The 22,908-nt window shown below is 40.6% G+C and overlaps 1 protein-coding gene across 1 annotated transcript in view; it reads left to right on the top strand.

The window, feature by feature from the left end:
- Positions 1–22,908, top strand: part of COL25A1 (collagen type XXV alpha 1 chain) — a 195,579-nt gene that overhangs the window by 43,518 nt on the left and 129,153 nt on the right. The window contains exons 4-5 of the mRNA XM_075929187.2: positions 13,870–13,896; positions 14,063–14,089. Coding sequence (XP_075785302.1) covers positions 13,870–13,896; positions 14,063–14,089 — 54 coding nt within the window. The remainder of the gene's footprint in view (positions 1–13,869; positions 13,897–14,062; positions 14,090–22,908) is intronic.

Consider the following 22,908-nt stretch of genomic DNA (forward strand, 5'->3'; position numbering starts at 1 on the left):
TGGCCGATGTATATAGCTAGCAACACCATCACAGGACCTAACCAGATCAGCCATACTGTCACTGGTACATTCTCCTGCACATCCACCAACGTAATATATGCCATCATGTGCCAACAATGCCCCACTGCTATATACATCGGCCAAACAGGACAGTCCCTACGTAAAAGAATCAATGGACACAAATCTGATATTAGGAATGGCAACATACAAAAACCTGTAGGGGAACACTTCAATCTTCCTGGACACACAATTGCAGATCTAAAAGTAGCCATCCTGCAGCAAAAAAACTTCAGGACCAGACTTCAAAGAGAAACTGCTGAGCTACAGTTCATCTTTAAGTTTGACACAATCAACTCTGGATTAAACAAAGACTGTGAATGGCTTGCTAACTACAAAAGCAGCTTCTATTCTCTTGGAATTCACACCTCCAGATCAGCTGCTAGAAGTGGGCCTCATCCTCCTTGATTGGATCCACCTTATCTCCAGCCTGATCCTGGCCTGCATATTTATTCCTGCCTCTGGAAATTCCACTACATGCATCTGACGAAGTGGGTCTTTGCCCACGAAAGCTTATGCTCCTACACTTCAGTTAGTCTATAAGGTGCCACAGGACTCTTCGTCGCTTTTGCAGATTCAGACTAACACGGCTACCCCTCTGATACTTAGCTTAGGCAGTTTTCTATGCTGTCCATCATCTATGCAAGGTCTCTAGTGGTCTGCATGTGTCTTTTGTTCACAGACTCTTAGATTTTAAGGCCAGAAGGGACCATCGCAATCATGTAATCTGACTTCCTGTACATAACAGCCACGGAACTTCCCCCTCCCTCTCCACTACTGCTATAATAGATTGATAACCTCTGGCTGAGTTACTGAAATTGAGATTTAAAGATTTCAAGTTACAAAGAGTCCACCATTTACTTTATTTCTGCTCTTCTCCATTCCTAGTTAAAGGAGACACTGTATGAGGTATTAATTAAATGCTTTTCCCCAAATGACAAAAGTAGCAATTTCACCACTTTTTTCCACTATAAAGTGGCTACAGTATTTGAAAAACAGGTGTCAGTAAGCAGCAGCGTTGTTCCTGAACCGGCTATTAGTAATGTCAAGTTCGCATTATTTTCAGACAGTGTCTACCTTGCAGCTGGGAATGTGCTTCTCAGTACAGATGTCCAGACATGTGCTACCGTTGCTAATGTGCTAAAATAGAAGAGTGGCTACATTGACTTGGACTAGCCATCCAAGTACATACCCAGAGGGTTGGGTGCGATTGTGTATGGATGAGTAGGTTGTGCTTTTCCCATGTCACCATAGTTACACTATTATTTCTAGTGCACTAGCTCAAGAGCTAGTGTGCTTCTGTCTCCCTGCACAGGGAAACACCTTCCTTGTTGAAGTGTAGACATACATATAATTGGCATTGGATCAAAGGGAAACAAAATGCTTTATTTTATTTTATTTTATTTTCGAACAAAAAGTTGAAAATTTTTCATTTTGGGTTGCAAAAATTTTTGCTTCTGAAGGTTTTTTAAAAAACTTTTAAATCCTAAAATAAAAATAAAATTCTAAATGAAGAGTCATTTCACACTGAAAAATCACTTTGACTTGTTCAGAATTGTTCCCTGCTGAAGGAATTATTAGACAAACTCAACATGGATTTTCAACTATTTCGGTTTACCCAAATATGCTTTTTTCATAAAAAAAAAGTTATGTCCAAAATATTTTGCCCAACTGTATTGTGAACCTCTTTTGCATACTCTCAGATGTCATTTTCTGCAAGGTGTTTAAGGCACAAGCTATGATCTAAGGGTACATCTAGACTACAAGCCTCTTTCAAAAGCGATTATATAGACAGCCATAAGAGTTTCAAAAAAGCGATCCGCTTTTTTGAAAGAGAGCACCCAGGCAATCTGCACGCTCTCTTTCAAAAAAGCCCTGTTTGCATTCAAGGACGCCTTTTTTCAAAAGAGCTCTTTCGAAAAAAGGCATTCTTCCTGGTAAAAGTAGGTTTACCAATTTCGAAAAAACCACTGTGTTTTTTCAATTTAATTTTGAAAGAACACAACGGCAGTCTAGATGCAGGTGAAGTTTTTTCCAAAAAAGGCCACTTTAAAAAAAAAAACCCTCTGTAGTCTAGACACAGCCTAAGAGAAAATGATACTTAAGATCACTCCCCTGACGTGAGTCTTTCACAAGACACTGGGTTATCTACCAGACCTCTGAGTAATTACACATACCACAAGAACCTTGCCTTAAAGGAGCTGCTTTTTTTAAGTTTAAGCTAACATGAATAAAACATTACATTGTGAACTACAGTTATGTACAATAATGTAAAGATTTCCTAGGCCTCATCGAGAAGCTATATTCATATTGTACTTTTAGAAATAATGGAAGAACATTCCAGTTCAGAAATATCTGCAAAGAGATATGTTATAAACATGCTGCTAAACTTTTTTTTTTATCTCAAAAGGCCATGAAAAAAGGGGGTTATGGCTTTGATTGGCAGGAGGTGTAATTTTGCTATTTAATTTGTATTGTGCTAGGAAAGAAAGTCAGAATGTGTTTCTCTGATCCAGGCAGTTTTATAAGCCCTGAATTTCATTGGGCTCTATCAGTCTTTCTTTTAGGGTCCCCCCCACCCCCAGTGTTCTTTCAGTTCTAGACCCCATTAATTGCTTCCATAAGGCAGAGCTTTGTGATCAGAGTCAGTACCCAGTGGGTCCTCTTAGACCTGGGCTTAAATGGACATAGAATCTTTTGAGAAAAATGTCTTAGTGAAAGAAAGATCATCACAGAAGCATTCACAAAATAATACAGATCTGTTCTGTATCATTGGTAGCCCTAATATGGGTGGGGAAGCTAATTAGAAGATCTAACAGTTTTATTTATTTTTTCTCCTGTTCCGTTTTGTTTCACGGTCACTTTAATCTTTAGTGTAAAATGAAAGGCGTGAAATCTGAAGCTATAAATGTGTTTATAGCTATAACTCCCTTTGCCAGCTTAACAGAGTTCGACACCTTTATAAACACGATCTTGTTTGTGGAAAGTGCTTTGAAATTGTTCAGTCTCAAGCTCCATTTTATTGTAAATGCTAAGGTAGCCTTTCATTCCTTTCTTTGTCCTCCTTTTTCTGTTTGCAGTTTTGCAGCTACTGATGTATTGTTCTGCTACCTGAATTTCAGTATATTAATGTCTATTGACTGCAGTACATATATATTAACTAAAGTACAAGCACAGTCAACTGCACGTTCTCTTGCTATTGAAAAAAATCCTATCATGTGCCCAAAGCTTCCAATGAATACCTTCCACTAGTGTAAAGGGGCATAGGAAAGCATGTTTCCCCTTCCAGGTTTGAGTTGTGACATAGCTAATTTATGCTCACTTTACTTATGAGCACAGATATCCAGAGTGAACAGTAGTGTGAGAAATAGTGTTACATTGAACTTTGGCTTGGGTACACATACATAATCCCAGTTGAGAGAGATTGTGGCAGAAAGAAAAAAAGAGCACCACTTGACATCCTCCAGAATAAGAATGGGAAAGGATTCCAGCCCCCAGGCAGGGCAAGAATGGACAGAATACCAAAATGAGCTTGAGGAAGTGAAAAGGAAATTAACAACTGTGCTGCTCCAGTCTCTGAATGGCCAGTCCTTCAAAATAAGTTATGAACTCTGAGGGGTTGTTATTGAAAGTTATCATCAAATAGTTTTTCAAATGCTTGTGTAACTTGGGTGGTTTCATTCCATTCCCAGGGAACAGTTCTTCACATCCCCAGAATAAAAAGCAACAGAGATGTCAATCACAGCAAGTATGCCAATGAGTGAAATGGCCATTGAGGCTGAAATTTCACCGTGATGTGAGATATTGCCTCCTAATCAAGGCCAAGACATGTTGGTGGGTCAGTGTGGACATCCTTCGCCCATGCTGCACTTTTTCTGTGCATATGTGGATGACGTCAGTCTACGTGATTCAGTCTGCATTTTTTGCCAGTACTTTGATGATTACTTGTTCTGTTTATTCCCTCTGAAGCACCTGGCATTGGTTGCTGTTGGAAGACTACATGCTGTGCTAGATGGACCTTTGGTCTGACCCAATACCCCTTTCTCCATATCATAAGTAATCTGGAGAAATAGGTAAATAGTGAGGTGGCAACATTTGCATATGAAACTAAACTGCTCATGATAGTTTAAACCAAAGAAGACTGCAAAGAGCTTCAAAAGGAGCTCACAAAACTAGGTGACTGGGCAAGAAAATGGCAAATGAATTTTAATGTTGATAAATGCAAAGTAATGAATATTGTAAAAACATAATCCCAACTATACATACAAAATGATCGGGACTAAATTAGCTATTACCTCTAAGGAGATCTTGGATCCATTGTGGATAATTCTCTGAAAACATCCCCTCAATGTGCAGCAGCAGTCTAAAAAGCAAATAGAATCTTGAGAATCTTTTCAAAAGGATTAGAGAATAAAACAGAGAATATCTTATTGCCTCTGTATAAAGCCATGATACACCCCCATCCATGGGTGGTTGGTGAAGGCAGGCTGGGGGAGGCCCAGCCCAGCCCAGACTCACCTCTCCAGCCCCGGAGCACCAGGGGAAGAAGGAGGGTGCGCCCAGCCTATTGCCTGATCTAAGATTATGTTTAAATTTCTAATTACCCACCGTTAGGATTTACAGGTTCTTTCTCCCAGGATCAGGCCTGGATTCAATTATTCTGCGGTTGGGAACCCTGATGTGCACAGTTGCAACACGCACACTATAGAAACTCTTGTATATTTACAAATATAGTTTATTAATACAGTTAGCACAGTCACAGACACCCCAATTTCATAAGATAGGGAATGTACATGCATATTTCCTTACCATATACTTACATCGTTCCTTCTAGAACAATCTTAGGTGTTAGCCCATCATCTTTCTCATCATTATCTTCACCTTCCCCATCACCAGGGATCATCATTCTGGCCCTTCCAAGGATTACATCTTCTTCTCCCTATCGCCCCTAGGTTGGGGTCCCACTTTTATGTGATGTAGCACTCATTGGAAAGTGCATTCAGCGGCTGAACTGTTTTGTTATACCCTAGAGCAGGAACCACTGCACTGCAAGGGAACCCGATGCACCAGACAGCCCTTGGGCTGGGCTGTACTACTCCCATGCTGACTCTACACCTAATGGCATCTGGACTGCCACACAACCCAGTCAGTCCATGGCACGAACAGGCTTGTGGTTGGCTGTGTGGGGGGAGGCGGGGCTTTTTACCAGCCAGGGGCACCATATCAAGCAGCATATGCACACAGACAGGTACGAGCAGCAGGATCACTAATTTGTGGCTCCTGTTAGACTCTCATTTTTCAAACATGCCCTGCCTCCAGCTAAGAAAGGGCCTGGAACTGTACACAGGCGGGTCAATGGCAAAGCCCTCCCTCCACAAGGAGTTGAGTGCTGCTGTGCTAGTATTCAGTGGGCCTTCCCAAACTGCAATGGGCAGACATAAGGCCTAGTGCGTTACACCTGAATCCAGACATCAGTCAAGCTAACACAAAGGGCCTGCAGGAATGCTGAGAGCCGCTTTGCAATGCCTGCCTCCCACTCCCCCAAGTCTAGCCTTCTGGCCAGGTAGATAAGCCACCGCCCAGTTGATCCAGTCTGAGGCACTGGACGGGCAGGGCACATTGTGCTGAAGACCAGACTTTAGCAGATTTTTTGCATTACAGTTCTTAACTATTACTTAATTAATCTAAATTAACATAACCATATTATTGGCATGACAGGCAAGTAACTTGATAGGCTACAAGCCTCCCCAGTGCTGGAGCACCAGGGGAGGGAGGAGGGTGAGTTGCACCATACAGCTCGACTTAGCCTCCCCAGCCCCGGAGCACCGGGAGGGCGGGCACTAGGGGCAGCAACACTCCGCCTCAAAAACATTCAGAAAAGGGCAACAAAAATGATTAGGGGTTTGTAATGGTTGCCATATGAAGACATTAAAAAGACTGGGACTTTTCATCTTGGAAAAGAGGTGATTAAGGATGGATATGATAGAAATCTATAAAAGTATGACTGGTGTGAAAAAGTGAATAAGGAAAAGTTATTTATTTCTTCTCATAATATAAGAAGTAGGGGGTCACCAAATGAAATTAATAGGCTAAAGTTTTAAATGAAACAAAAGGAAGTATTTCTTCACACAATGCACAGGAAACCTGTGGAACTCCTTGCCCGGGGATGATGCAAAGATCAGGACTTTAACAGGGTTCAAAAAAGAACTAGATAAATACACGGAAGATATGTCCATTAATGTTTATTAGCCAGGATGTGTAGGAATAGTGTCCCTAGCCTCTGGACAGAGGCTGGAAATGGATGACAGGAGAGGGATCACTTGATGATTACTTGTTTCTGTTCACTCCCTCTGGGGCATCTGGCATGGGCCCCTGTTGGAAGACAGTATACTGGGCTAGATAGACCTTTGGCCTGTTCCAATATGGGCATTCTTATGTACTAGATTCATATATTTATGAAGTACAAAATTGAACAAAGTTTTGGGTACATATCTGATCTGGCCTACATATCTTAATCCCTCTATGGTTTGTCCATCAGTAATTAATTATTTTATAGTTGTTATGATGTTAACAATACAGATATATTTTCATGTTATCACAAGAATCTTTGGTATGACTTTATGAACTCACTGTATGTATCCACATAAGTGCTCAAAATTTGAATGGATGCATAAGAGTATCAGTAAATTCATGCTTATGCCGAGACACAAAGTATGAGCGTAGGGAAACACATTGTGATCAATGAGGTGGCAGCTCAATTAATTTTTGTCTGGGATGTACAGTCCATGATATTAGCCAACAAATGGCATCCAGGAACTCTGGGACTGTTCTGGATGAGAGAATTATCTTAGTGTTCTGGTTTTGCTATTGAATCTCATTTATCTGGCTTGATATTCTTGGGCATGGTGTCCTGCTAGCATAGTGGGTCTAGGAGTATCCTGCAGATACTCATCTAGCTCTAGTTCAGAAGAGACATCACAGTTGATTCAGAGAATGTTATTACTCTTCCCTAATTATTTATAGTTTTGGACGGCTACAAAGAGAAATTGAGCCAAATACACTGCTAGTATAAGCAGGCTCAATGCTACTGAAATAAATAGCATTTCAGTCTCTTGTGTAAGAGTTAAATTTGACCCTTTGTCTAAAACTCAGACAGTGACACTTATCCATATTCTTCCAGTGTTCTGGATTTTTTTTTAAGTACTATTTGCGCTGAGGTTATGGTTTTTTTAAGAAAAGCATGTGGCAAAAATGAAAACAACTGTATTGATAATCAAAGAAATCATGTGCACAAGATAAAAGATAAGGTGTTCAAAGGATATAGCAATAGCTCATTGTGCTAACATGCTGCCAGTCTGGGGTTCATACTCTGGCTTGGCTCTTGTCTTTCAGGGTATCTGGAAGTACAGTAGAAGAGGGAATCACTGGCCATAGTAGTTTTCTGAGAGCTTCAGGGGCAGTATTTGTAAGGCTGCATCCTGGTCTCAGCCTCAGTGAAGCTACATGTTTAAATTAGTGCTATTATAATGGAAGTCTTCACTTTCTTGGCACCTCATGGATAGATCATGTTTTCTAGCCTGTAGTTTGAGAACCTGTGTGACTTACTTAGCAGTGTATATCACTGCATTCTGGATATAGTGGTGTAAGTAAATGTCGGGTTAAGATTAGCGTTGACATCAACAAGTAAATTACAAGACTGAATTGTTCATCTAAGTGACGTGCAATGATTTTACATCGTATTTTTGGCACAATTTCATAGTTTTTCTTGATTATTAAGTCAGGAACAAATTACACTGTCAAACATGAAGACTTCTTCTGTACTAGAAGAAAGATTGTAACAAAAAGAAACTGCAACGCAGAGGGCAAGAGTAAAGCAAAATTTGTAAAGAGGATTTTTTTTACGATACAAGGAAAACTATATGAATCCCAGAGGGGAGAATGAAACACGTGAAAGAAAGGGGTTGGAGGCAGTATTGGTTGTTCAAATGCACTGGAAATTTTGGAGAGCATTTGTATATTTGATCCAAGGTGAGATGTTGGCATTGTGCGCCAGCTAATGCAGCTCTTGTCTACAAACATGGCCAAATTTAATGAAGTCCAAAACCATGCTGCTTAATGTTCCTGGATTCATAAGGGAAACAAGAAAAATAATAAGGCAGGAAGCTTAAAATGTTTTTGTAACTTTCTTAGTACTTTCTATAACATCACATCTCATAATTCTGTATATCCTGTCCTGTGATATTATACAAGATACTTTTACAATCATTGCTGGGTTTCTATGAGACTGATTTTTTAGTTTCAAAATCAAGGAAATTTCTTATAATTTGGGACAGCTGAGAGTTCTGAACAAAATTGTGAAGGGAGAAATATCAACAGTTTCATAGTAAAATGGCTCCTCCTCACCTATAGAAATTACCTTGGATTATTGAAATAAAATTCTCAAAAAATTATAGGTTAATGTTATATTTTATATGCCGTATATACTTCATCTTAATCTGAATTTTTGGGAGGTTATTTTATGAACAGGTCAATGCATTTTACCAATATTTTTTTAACTGGGGAAGAGGGTCAGCAAACTTCAGTTCCCAGGCTAGTGGGGCAAACCACTGGTATGCCAGGACATTTTATGTACCTGTAGCATCTGTAGGCATGGAGCCCCTCAGCCAGCAGCCAGTGGGAGCAGAAAGTGGCACAGGCTGAGGGACGTGCTGGCTGCCACTTCCCACTGCTCTTGTTGGCCAGAAACAGTGTATATCAGACACTGGGAGCTGCAGGACTCTATGCCTGCAAACGCTCAAGACAAACAAAACGTCCCAACGTACCAGTGGCTTACGCTGATGAGCTGGGACTCGAGGTTTGCAAACCATCAATATAGAGTTAGATTATGAATGGGTCATTGTAGTGTTTACATTTTTTTAATTTGGGGGGTTGGCTTATGAATAAACAGGCTTGTGATAGAGTATATATGGTCGTCATTGTGAAAACATGATTTAATGCCTGTTTATCAATAATGAGAAGCTACCTGATAGTTGTCCCTTAACCTGGAAAAGTTTTGGGTTATCACCTGATGTGTTTACTGTAAGACTTGGATTGGGCTAGGCTAAGCTCCATATTAATTTTTTTAAGTGTTTTTGGTTGGTTAGTCAGTACATTTCTGCAGTTGCATTGAGGCTGTAGCGTGACACCTAGCAGATTAGGGATATGCATGAGGAGGAGATTCAAAGATATTGCAATGTGTCCAGCTTATGTATATAAGGCCACAGTCTATATTGACCTTGTATCATCACAGCCTTCTAAATGCAGTCCACTGTGTTGACCTTCATTACCACAGTTCATGGCCTTTGCCAATCAGCTCTGGCCTCCAGAGAATGCCTGTAACTTGCACATCTGTATTACTGCTCCAGGTGGAGTGAATTTACTGTCACCAGAAACCCGCTCCTAGGGGTCCACCGCTGTGAATCTGCCCTTATATGCATAACCTGGACACATTGCTCTATCTTTGAACCTCCTCCTAATCTGTTAGGTGTTACACTACATTATGCACTCAGTATTTCCCTCTTCAATTACAGGGCCTCACTCATTATTTCATGTTCTGTTTAAGTATTTTGTATAGAAACAGAGCATAATGTAGAGAAAGACCATAAAGTTGGGAGACTTCTTAGTTGAACTTCTTTGTATATTAGTTCCTAATGCAGCGACATGTTATGTGGACTTAAGCTGAGGGTTTATAATGAAGGGAGAATTGTAGCTGTGTTTAAACTTTTAAAGAAAAGCTGGAATAGCTTGGAAGATAAAAGAATGCACGATCAAATATTTTTACATTTGATTTCAATTCTGACCATTAGAAGATGTTGCTGATATGATCATCAGAAGAACTTTCCAGGTGAAAATAGCTGTTATGCTAGAGTAAAATAAAAAAATGCCACCTTTCAGATAATGTGCCGTAAAATACAGCCTATGGCTAAATCCTGCAGACCTTCCTCAGATAATTTTCTCATAAACTTCAATGTGCATCTTGTCTGACTGCAGGATTTGGCCTTATATTTTCCATTACCACACTACCCTGCTCTTCCACTGCTTGTATACCTATTTATAATAATGAGCATGTGACAAAGGAATGGAAATGTGACAGTAGTCAAGACAGCAAAAAAGAAGCACCTGACACTAATCTGAATGTATAAATGTAGCTTGTGTCCATACTAAGGGGCAGCAGCTGTAAAATATAGTTGACCCGTACTTCAGCTTTGTTCTCCATTGGCAGGTGCCTGGATGCTTTTCAGTCTGCTTTGGAACACGCAGTTTTAAAAAGAGCAGTATTTATCACCCAATTATGAATGCAAATTTTGCATGTGTTTGTGATTTACGAAGCCTTGCTTTATGCCAAACAGGCTATAAACTCTATTTGAAAATGTATGGCCGTCTGCAGTAGATAATTACACTTTGAGAAAAGAGCCTCTGTTTCCAGTGAAAACACTGTAAAGTTATTTCAGAAATGTTCTGACCTCAGACATTTCACATAACTGACACAAAATGCTTTCACATTTGTGCAGCAGCTAGAGGCTTGATCTCTGCCTTCTCACACACGAAAGCACAGAAGGCTTCATTGGAAAAGGGCAAGATGCCCCTGCTGCAGCCTTCAAAATTAGCATTTTTAGCTCACTTGGTTCTTTGTATCTCTTCTCTGAACAAGAAGAAAGAATAGTTTTGGGGAAAACCAAACCCTCTGCAACACTTACCCTCCTTTAAACAAACCAGGCCCCAAACTCTCACACCACCTCCACAAACTTCACTTTACTTCATACCAGCCTTTTAGGCAGCCTTTACCAGCCTAAATCATTATAGCCTCTCTGTTTCATCCCTCCTCGCTAACGCACATTAGTAAACTTTTCAGTAAAGCTTTGGGAGAATTTCTCCACATAAATGGAAAGATGTCAAAGGCTGAGGGTTGGAGATTTCCTTTTTAAAGTTCCCCGAACAATAGAAATGGTATTCTACAGACCTAGAGCTGTGTGAAAACAGCCGTAAAATATTACTTGAATATCCTTGCAATGAAACATCACTGACCTTTACCAGTATTTTAATTTGCAAGAAAATTGTGGAAAACAAAAACATGGTGAATAAAAGTACACATGTGTGTGAGAGTATTCGCACCAAAATTGCCCTGGGGGCTATTTTAAAAAGGATATTATTAGTTCATGCAATAGATTTGTGGAACATATATGAATATGTATGGATAAGTTATGAGCAGAAAAGGGTATTCTTATTAATTATAAAACATCCAGTCAAGAGAAACAATAACACGTGACTTAGATAACTAGCCATCTTATGCAAAAAAAGAAATACTCCCAGAAACCAATTTGATCCGTCAGACAATTGTGAATAAGTAACTAATTCACAGAAATAGGAGATGTTTGTAGATAATCTGCAGAGAGAAAAGAGGGCAAAAATCATTGGACAAGCTATTTGAAACAAATAATAGAAACAAGTTCTATTAAAATCATAGGTTGGATTCACATTCATGCCCCCAGGGCTCTAGTGTGTCTCCTGGGAAGAAAGTTGTGGTGGGGCAAATTGACTGCATCCTTAGCTGTGTCTGAATGAACTAATTACATACCTATGAGCCCAACACTGGTTGGCACTGGTTAGGAAGGGCTATAGTTGCAGCAGCAGTTTCTGCCAATGGTGTCTCTGTTGAAACCTGACTGTGAATTAACTGTTTTCCCCCACACCAACAGAAATCCCAAGAGAGGACAGTGGCAGTAAAATTCCCTGCCCCTCCTTAAGATGAATACCTTTGGGTGGCAGGAGGCCTCACTGGCACAGGGAGCATAATATACAGCTTTACTGAATCCTGTCCTTTAGCTGTAGTGCACAGCTGAGGGGTTGTCAAAGGTCAGTTATAGGATTATTTTTTAAGATAATGGAATGTAACCCAGCAGATATTGTATTCTCGGATTAGTGGTCACCGTTATAAAGTCAGTGATTACCAACTATTACTACACACATGCTATACTCTCAGACACTAGTCTGCAATAACTATTGGCAGATGTTGATATATATCTTTCTGAGAGCTTAAGCGAGATATATATTCATATGTTTTAAAGCAGGCCTGCTGAAAATGTGCTGCATTACTATCTCTCTGAGTCACATCAGTGCAAGCATTTATGGGGTCAGTGGCTGACACAGAATGCAGAATCCTCTGTGCAGTTTTAAGTTTGGCATGTGAACCTCTACTCTGAGAAGAAGCCGTGGGAGATGTATGTTGACCAAATGGATTCACCTAGACAAATGTTCATTACAAGTGCATCTGTGCTTTACCTTCTTTTTTAAGCTTCAGGGGGGAGCTGTGTCCAGCCTCTCTGTGGTGACAAGGGGGAGAGGGTCACAACGACAGTCTTAGTATTCAGTTGAGATCAAGGGCTCCACTCCTCTAGTCATCCCAGGGCAGAAATGGAGAAGTAAGAAGGAGGCCCGGGCTTGATTCTACCCCTCCCATTGGTTCTTCCCTTCTGCACCAGCCAGAAGAGAGCGCCAACTACAGAGGTTAACATACATTGAGTCTCCTTGAAAGGTGTAGCAGCAGAGGCTCTCCTATAGGAAAACACACAGGAAACTGGCTAGCACAGGAATTTTTAAAGCTTTTTACAGCATCCAAAGTGACAGTATTTCATGGGCTACCCTTCTTCCCTTTGCAAGTCATGCGAACCACTTCCCCTCCTGTTTGTGCTCATGAAAGTCCTGGTAGCAGTTACACTGCTTACTTAGGTGGGTAAGTGGCATTAGGAAACTATTTAGTTACTTTTAACTATGGTGCTGGTGGTGCTGTTCTCTGGTAATGGTGCTTGTTTCTTCTTCTTCTCTTGCTGTTTTCATGGCCCCTAAGGATCACAGCATGACTGCCTTGTCCTCTTTGTTTCCAGCTGCTTTTACCAATGCACAAACTCTCCTTTTCACCGAAGTACCTGGGCACCTTCGAAAGGAGCTGAAAACATGTAGGCAGAGTCGGCACCATTTAATCTACCAGTTCTGTGCAGACTACCTGCAATTGATCCACAAACCACAGCTTGAGAACTGGGTCTAGAAAGCTGGTTCCAGACAGGTGCACAACACAGAGTTGGGAACTCGTTGGACAACAGAGAATAATGAAAGACTCGACAGTGCCACCCTATCAACACCACTACATCATTTTGTTTGTCTGGTGCTTTTAAAATAATTACCCTTCAATCTGAAAAGTCATTTTCAGCCTGAATTCTGAAAAAGAAAAGCTCACTTTCCTCTACTGCATCACAGCATGCCAGTGGAAGGAACATGACTTACTATGCGCCTAGAATTCCTAATCTAATTTTCCTTTACTGTTTGAATTTCAGAAGGCTGCCAAAATACATGACAGATATATAAAACTCTGAATTTATTAACTAGATGTGGTAAAAAAAAAGTTTTACTGTTTTAAAAAATGCTTATTACCAGATGTAGGGTGAAATCCTGGCTCTGTTGAAGTCAGTGGGAGTTTTGCTTTGCCATTTCACTTGCCACTGCCAGGATTTTGCTCCTCTTGTTTACTATTGTGAGTCTTCCTACTGCAGAGAGTGCGCACAATGCAACAAGAGTAACCACATGACACCTGCTAATAAATCTTTGCAGAGCCTTTCCCTAAAATACATGCTGCTTATGGAATGAGGACCGTGAGAAATCATAACATTAAGGCTAGGTCTCTGGATCATTTAGCTCTGCTTTTTATTGTGTCCCTCTAACTGGTCACTGAACGTCATTAGCATCAATAATTTGTCAATTCTTTTCTGTTTTATTTTGCAGGGCCCTCCTGGTCCAAAAGGCGAGAAGGTGAGTAGATGCATTGTCAACGGTTACAAAGTAAATGGAAACCCCTTCTGGTAATAACTGAACACGTAGTTTATACTGACACATATATGATACGAGATTATGTAAGAGAGTTGGGTAGCACACAGATGCTGTGTTAAAACTATCATCTCATCTTTCCACTTTGCAGGGAGATCAAGGTGATCAGGGCCCTCGGGTAAGCATCTTAAAAAAAATGTTACACTACCCCTTCCCTGAGTAGGCAATTAGTCCTTAGCGCAAAACTAAATTAAACAGTGTCTTAGCTAATCATGCTTATTAGCTGCATTTACCCTGCATGTTATAGTAAGTGTCTACAGGACAGCAATACTAAATATAACCAAATAGTCTCTGAAAAGCATTTGAGTAAGAGTAGCCATACATACGTTACTGTCTATGAAAATATACATTTGCTGCTAGTGGAGGAAAATGCATTTGACAGTGATTTTGCTCTTCTGTGTAAGAGTTGGTTTGCCAGAGCAAACCTTCCAGTTTCCCCAGCCACCATTCAGACCTAGCATGGGCTCCCACAATGATGAGGGCAGGAGGGGTTTATAATATATGTGGTCCTGTATTTTCTCTTAAAATGCCCATTATTTAGAGAATTATAAAAACATGGCACATGCATGGGCTAGTTCTTGTGCTTTCATACATGTACTTCATAGAACAATGCTATTGTTTGTTAAACGTAGTATTTTTTCAAGCAGTTAGAAATAGAGCAAATTTTAGAGTGAGTAATGTAAACTTCACACATTCTTTGTAGGGTTATTTTAGTTTTTTACTATTGTGATCGTTTTAATTGCAGGAATACAATAGTGAACATATTGTTATGTTGGTAGTGCCAGTTCATTCTCTTTACATCTGTTCTTCATTATACAAATGCTTGGACATATTGTTCTAATGATGCAGCGGCTCAGTTCAGTTACATGTTTATGCATTTTCTCATGACAGTGTGTGCCAGGGCACGTTTTCTGTCAATTAGCTAATATATTTTAATTACACTATGAGTTAGAATCCTTTAAAGTCAAAACATATTTACTTGCCCATTTTATTGTGATGACAATAGTACTTAGAAGCCCCACTCAGGCCCCATAATGCTTGGTGATGTACTAACACATAGAAAGCAGCAGTTCCAGTCCAAATAGCTTAATATCTAATTTAAGACAAACAAGAGGAGGAAACAAACGAAAGGCAGGAGTGAGGAAGGAAGACAAGAGTAACAGTGAGAGCTGCACATTGTTACTGAGAATATGCACAATGTTTCTGAATCAGTTAAAGATTTTTTTAAATTATAAAATGGAAGTAGCTGAAATAAATCTCAGAAATCCTCACTGGCCAGCTCATTGAGTTGGCTGTTTGCTGAAGGCGTCTTGGCGAAAGTGAATCGATGAGTAGGGATTTGGAGCAGTGCAGAGGAAACATCTCTATACTACTTTGGAGAGGCTTTGTTTGTATGAGGTATAGCACAGAAGACAGTGGATATATTCCGGTGGGACAAGTGAACATACAGGTAGTCAAGCCTGGCAGTCAAGCCTGTTAAGAAAATCAACAGTGTCAGGGAACATCTTAGTAAGGCCCAAAAGAGAAATGGATGGAAGGGCAGAGTTTAGAAGGCCTTAAAAAGATGAGTACAAGGATCTTGAATTTGATGTGGTGGAGAAGTTGTCAATGGAGGAATTCAAAGGAAGGTTATCATGGCCAGAACAACAGGTTGGAGAGAGGCTAGGGAAAAAGGGATTGTAGGAATTAAATAAACCAAGAGGCCATCAGGGCCTGGATGAGAGCTCTAGCATGATGGAAAGAGAGAAAACATTGGTGCTGGAAAATTCTGTTCAGTAAAAAATGAAAAGATGTTTGAGTGTGGCAGCATAGAGGGCAGAGTCAAAGATGGCTCCCAGGTCATCGGAGAATGGAGGTGGTGTTAAAGCGTACTGGGATTGAGAGGACTGAAGAGAGTGGAGAAAAGGGCCCAGATTCTGCAGTCTGGCACAAATCCAGAATGAGAAAAGGAGGAGAAAGTGGCCATTGCTGCAGCTCTTCAGTCCTGAGGCTAACAAGACTAGCTAGACTTTAGACTAGCATAGTGCAAATAGAAAGAACAGAAGAATCAGATTCAAGTTCAACCGCAGATGTGTTAAGTTTAAGTTGACAGACAACCTGCAGGAGATGTCAGAGAGACTGGCTGAGATGCAGAGCTGGATGGTAAAAACAAGTTAGGAGTGGAGATGCAGAGTTGGGAAGACAGTATGCTGTAGTATTGATTATGCGTCATCAGAGGCTAAATCGGTTTACACTGTATTGAAGGGTTTCATTAAGAAGTTTGTAAATTTTTGAGTAATTTACAGAGTCTCCTCTCTCATGTTCTTTATCTTTCTCAGAATGAGTTTGGATATTCTTTACAGTAGCCTTTCCTTCTTTTTCCTCAGGTATTTCAAGTGTAAATGTTAGGAGGCTATCTTACTATTTTACCTTTCATACTGTAATAGTCATCTTTTCTGATTACTGTCTTCAGGATGCATATGCTCAATTTATGCCTGAGGATTAGACACTATGGCTACGTCTACACTGGCCCCTTCTCCGGAAGAGGCATGCTAATTTCGAACTTTGGAATAGGGAAATCCGCGGGGGATTTAAATATCCCCCGCGGGATTTAAATAAACAAGTCCGCCGCTTTTTTTCCAGCTTGGGGAAAAGCCGGAAAAGAGCGTCCAGACTGGTGCGAACCTCCGGAATAAAGCCCTTTTCCGGAGGATCTCTTATTCCTACTTTTCAAGTAGGAATAAGAGATCCTCCGGAAAAGGGCTTTATTCCGGAGGATCACGCCAGTCTGGACGCTCTTTTCCGGCTTTTCCCCAAGCTGGAAAAAAAGCGGCGGACTTGTTTATTTAAATCCCGCGGGGGATATTTAAATACCCCGCGGATTTCCCTATTCCAAAGTTCGAAATTAGCATGCCTCTTCTGGAGAAGGGGCCAGTGTAGACGTAGCCTATGTTTTTAATAGAAGTTCTTGGTGTAAATCCATCATGCACCACCCACTTGTTCCTTGCTTGGTTACTTTTCAGTATGTTTTGCATAATTGTGGTAGGTGACCCTCGGATGTTTCTATTTTTCCCAAAAGCATTCTGCCTGGAAGTGATACTGGAATGACATCAACATTTACATTCAAAAACCCCTGCAAATAGACTGGTTATTGTACCTGAAAGTCCCAGACACTTTGAAACTAGCTCAGCTTTTAGAGATATGGAGCCTGCGGTTTCTTTGTTCTATAAGACATTTTTCACAGATGCTTTTGAAACTTGTTGATAGAGAAGGTTTTACTGCTTCAAGCCAATTTTAAGTCTTTGAAAATTCAAAAGAGCCCCTTAAGCCTTTATTACAGCCACCTTCTTCTTTTAGGCACTTTCATTAGTAAAAGAAACCAAAGAGTGGAGATTTGCCAGGGTCAAAATGAGACTCTGAAGCTTGCAAAATCCCCAGTGAAATGAAGAGGAAGATGCAGATCATCATCTTCTCTTCATCACTTATGCCTGTGACAAGAACATCTTGCTTACCGCCCTTAGACACATCCCTTTGTCAGTTTTCCTGTTGTGATTTTAAAAATTTAAAGATGGTGCTTGCTTAAATCACTCTGAAACTATTGGGACAGGGGAATTAAATACAGTATTTCAGAGTTGCAGAAGTTCCCCTTACTTTCTTTGCACACACAACAGAGTGCACAAGGTATACATACTTACTGGTTTGAAAATAAGGCCCTGTGTAGCACATCTCTATTTGAGAGGTACAAACTAAGAGGTATTGCAAAAGAGGTTCAGAGACTTACAGTTTTCATGGAGTTTGGGGTATTTTTTCAGGTTGTATTTTTTTTAAGGACTAATATTTGTGAAGAGTTGGATTTTTCAAAAGTGCTCAGCGTTGTCCTGCCTCATTCACTCCAGTGAGACCAAAGATATGCCAGGATTGAGCACTTTAGAAAGTCTGATCTACCTTAACTGTTTGGTCTTAGTAAGTTTGTTTTCTGTACATTTGTACCTCACTTCTTATTAATTTGTTACTCATTTAAAACAATTCTCACTGAACCAGATTTTTGATCAGCTGCAGAATTAGAATTTCTCTGAGTGCAAGAGGTTCACTGTTCGCTCTTCTGAATCAGTTTCCATTTTGCAAAGGGTGCCTGTTTCACAACACGTTTGTAGAGGTCTACATTGCTGTGTAGTGAGCCAGGACATGGAAAATTAAAATTGATGTGTGTTAACCCATGGGCTATTAGAATATGTGCTGATACTGAGCCACTGCTCCATTCCAGTGGCTCTGCTCCACTTCAGTTTAAAACTATTGGATTAGAGCCTAGCAAAGCCTGTGAAGATTTCATAATGATTTTTACTTAAGGAACATTGCTCTCTTTAGATAGCAAAGGATTTATTGTCCAAGCAGAGGTAGAAGCCTAATTAATGAAAATAGACTTTAAGAGGCGAATGTGCAGAGGTTAATCAGCTATCAGCACAGTATCTTAATCAGTCTGCTATCATCTTCCCACAAATGACATAATAAACAGCTTCTGTCATTCACTTCTGATACGTGAGAGATTTATTGTTTATCAGGACTAAAAATCATAAGCCAGCAGCTGGTTCTAAATTAGTTTTGGGAGCTAGGTGCAATAACAAGCCACCCAGGAGCCATACATAACAACTTTCCTAACATTATTTTCTCCTCGTGGTGTGTTCAAGTGAATTTTTCCAACAGCTGGGTCTATACAAAACTGATAGCATCTTAAAAATGTCTTCAGCAGCAGAGATTAAGTTCCAGAAAAGGAAGGCATTCAGAAGTTTATTTTATTATCTTAACCTTTGTTGACTTGAATGATTAAACAGATTCTTTTGCTCTGTTAAAACAGTTAGGCCCAGATAGTAATGCAGTGTTCTTATTTGCTTAACCCTTGCCTTTGCTTTTAATGAATTTGTTGCATATTTACTGCTGTATGTATTGCTTAGGAAAAAGAAATAGCTGTGTTGCAATTGATGCTTTGCAGGTTAGAATCACAGAATACTAGAACTGGAAGGGACCTCAAGAGATCATTCTGCACTAGAGTATGGGAAAATTATTCTAATTTCTTCCAGTATGGATGAAAGTTGTCATGATGACAGCAAGCTCATTAAAATTAAAAAGTGTCCTGATTGCATGTTAAAATCAAATCACGTTTTTGCCTATTACATTTCAGACTCTGGTAGAGAAGAGCTTTTATAGAGTGTTCCATATTTAATGGGAACTAATGATATCAGCATATTTTGCCAATTGAAGGAGTATTTGAAAAAAATCAGATTGTTTATAAACCTGATTGATTGATACATGCACAATAGCTTTAGTTAATATGTTTCCAGTGAATGCAGAGTAAAAACAACACTTCGGGGCTATTCTACTCACACCGAAGCAAGGCTATGTCTACAGTACTGCTGCCTATGTTGGCAAAACTTACTTTGCTTAGGGATGAAACTTAATTCACTTAGGGATGTGAACGCTTCACCTCCCGGAGCAACTAAGTTACACTGACGAAAACGTTACTGTACACGGTGCTGTTGGCAGGAGAGCTTCTCCTGCCAAGATATTGTATGTCACTCATGGTGTGGTTTTTTTATGCTTACAGGCAGTAGTACCAGGCCCACCAATGGCAGGTGGGGGGAGAGAGAAGGGAAATGGGGCAGCAGGGGAAAAAAGCAGAATTCAGTAGTTCCTCCAACATGGCTATACTGCCTCCAGCCCTGTCCTCCAGCAGAGCTGCTGTACAGACTCCAGGAGAGGCAGCGGTGTGGAAGGGCAGTGACAGTGGAGCCGCAGTGGAGGAGCTGACAGCATTCTGCTCCTTTCACTGCTGCGGTTCTGAAGTGTCTAGCAGGGAGGAGGACAGAGACCATTTACCCTGGTAAGGCAGGGTAGATCCATAGGGAGGGTAGGGAGAGCATCGGGGGCTCCAGACTGGGGGCAGGATGGGAAGGAGGCAAATAGAGAGTCACATGCCCTCCCCGTTAGCTTCTTCCCCATGTACCTGTAAGAAATGGATTCCTCTTGCAGCACTGCTTACAGGAAAGCTCTCTCCCATTGGCATGGACTGTTTTCACCAAAAGCTGCAGTACTGCATGTGAAGACATGGCCTGAAGCAGTGAACTCATGTTGACTTTACTAGGTGCAGAGTCTACTCCAATTATTTACTCTCTGATGGTCAGAAAATAATAATTAGAGATGAAGAATAAATCACTAGTTTTTAGCTTGCATCAAAACCACCTGTAATGTATTTCTGGTCAGAAGCCTGATTCCTCTCCCTTCTGAATGAAGTGATGATGTTTATTTGAGTCCAAACAGACTCAGCTCCCAAAATAGGGATTTCCATACTGTATCTAACTCTTTGTTCATCTAATCCGGGGTCCTGTTTCAGGCAGTGGCCAGCACCCTGTTTTTGAGGCAATCATGGAAACATTCCAAAATGTGTAAACATTAGTGCTCTGATGTGGCCATTTTTTCTGAATCCCTTGTGCAACTAGTTTATGCTCTAATGCACCATTCTTATCAACTCTAACTTAAACAGTAACAGAGGATTTATCCATGTTGCTTGGGTCCTTAACTCAAATAAGTTTTGTTTTTCCAAGAAAACTTGGAAATGGTAGAGGTGCTTAATGACTTATTTGTTTTGGTGGCAGGAGAGTGACAGGATGCCTAACATAAGGAATGCTGGTAAAAATGGGGTAGGTTTAGAAGTTAAAAGAACAAGTTAAAAATTACTTAGAAAAGTTAGATGTCTTCAGGTCACCAGGGCCTGAGGAAATGCATCCTAGAATACTCAAGGAGCTAAGGGTATGTCTACACTACCCCGCTAGTTCGAACTAGCGGGGTAATGTATGCATACCGAACTTGCTAATGAAGCCCGGGATTTGAATTTCCCGGGCTTCATTAGCATAAAGCTGGCGCCGCCATTTTTAAAAGCCGGCTAGTGCGAACCCCGTGCCGCGCGGCTACACGCGGCACGGGCTAGATACTTCGAACTACGTAGCCATTCCGAACTATCTGTACTCCTCGTTCCTCGTAAAAGGGATGCAAATTAGACGTATCGCAATTGCTAATGAAGCGGAGATTTAAATCTCCCCCGCTTCGTTAGCATAAAAATGGCTGCCACTTTTTTCGGCACGGAGTTTTGCCGGAGAAAAGCACCAGTCTAGACGCGGATCTTTCGGAAAATAAAGCCTTTTCCGAAAGATCCCTTATCCCTTATTTCAAGAGGGATAAGGGATCTTTCAGAAAAGGCTTTATTTTCTGAAAGATCAGCATCTACTCTGGCGCTTTTCTCCAGCAAAGCTCCGTGCCGAAAAAAAGTGGCAGCCATTTTTATGCTAACGAAGCGGGAGAGATTTAAATCCCCGCTTCATTAGCAATTGCGATACGTCTAATTTACATCCCTTTTACGAAAAAGGGATTTAGTCTAGACGTAGCCATACAGAATGGGAAGTGATTGTCTAAGAAGGAGTACTGCTGAAAGGGATTTAGGGGTCATAGTGGATGACAAGTAAAACATGAGTCAACAGTGTGACACTGTTGCCAAAAAAAAAAAAAAAAAAAAAAAAGCAAACCTGAATCTGGGAAGCATTAACACGAGTGTTGTGAGCAAGACACGAGAAGTCATTCTTCCACTCTGCTTTGCACTGATTAGCCTAAACTGGAGTATTGTATCAAGTTCTGGGCACCACATTTCAAGAAAGATGTGGAGAAATTGGAGAAGGTCGAGAGAAGAGCAACAAAAATTATTAAAGTTCTAAAAAATATGACCTCTGAGGGAAGACTGAAAGAATTGTGCTTGTTTAATTTAGAAAAGAGAAGACTGAGAGGGGACATGATTCTAATCTGAGATATACAGTATCCCTAACAGTGTCTTTGGAAAACCCACTGCTGCATGTTTATACTCAAGTACAGCAGCAGATTTTTCAAGATTGGGCTACTTTAGTTTAGAAAAGAGAAGACTGAGAGGGGATATGATAGCAGTTTTCAAGTATCTACAAGTGTGTTACAATGAGGAAGGAGAAAAATTGTTCTCCTTGGCCTCTGATGATGGGACAAGAAAAAATGGGCTTAAATTGCAGCAAGGGAGGTTTACGTTAGACATTAGGAAAAACTTCCTGAGTGTCAGGGTGGTTAAACACTGGAATAAATTGCCTACTAAGTTTGTGGAACCTCCATCACTGGAGATATTTAAGAGCAGGTTGGATAGACATCTATCAGGGATGATCTAGACAGTGTTTGGTGCTGCTGTGAGGGCAGAGGACTGGACTTGATGATCTGCTGAGATTCTTTCCAGTTCTAGCATTCTATGATTCTATGCTTTTTCATTTAAATCATTGCTCTGTGGTGGAACTGGAATGATGGGTTCAGTGTGCAGGCTGCGTGGGGAGAGAGGACAACCCCAGTCCTCTGGCACTGAAGCAGCTTGGGGACAGGTAAGAAATACTAGATGCCCCAGCAGGAGGGAACACAACCATCACAGGATCACTCTTCTGTCACCCATATCCACTTTCCATATGGACGTTTGTATTACAGAAGAGTGCTCTTTTCTGGTGTAGGTTATGTCTCTATGGGTGTGTCTAGACTACAGAGTGTTGTCGACAAAAGTGAACTTTTGTCGACAAAACAATACCTGCATCTACACTACCGCTGAGTTCTGTCGACATAACGTCGACAGAACTCAGTGGTTTTGTCGACGCTGGTAAACCTCATTTTACGAGGCATAACACCTTCTGTCGACAGAGTTTCTTTCTGTTGACAGAAGGTGTTATTGCATATAAACTGTCCTTTGCGTCTACACTACCATGTCGACAAAGCAGCTTGCTTTGTCGACAGAACTGAATGTAGTGTAGACGCTCTTTGTCGACAGAAGTTTTGTCGACAGTATCTGTCAACAAAACTTCTGTCGACAAAAGCCTGTAGTCTAGACGTACCCTAAGAAAGTACTTTAGACTAAACCAG

The sequence above is a fragment of the Pelodiscus sinensis genome, chromosome 4 (genome assembly GCF_052426305.1).
Source record: "Pelodiscus sinensis isolate ZL-2025 chromosome 4, ASM5242630v1, whole genome shotgun sequence".
Lineage (NCBI taxonomy): Eukaryota > Metazoa > Chordata > Testudines > Trionychidae > Pelodiscus > Pelodiscus sinensis.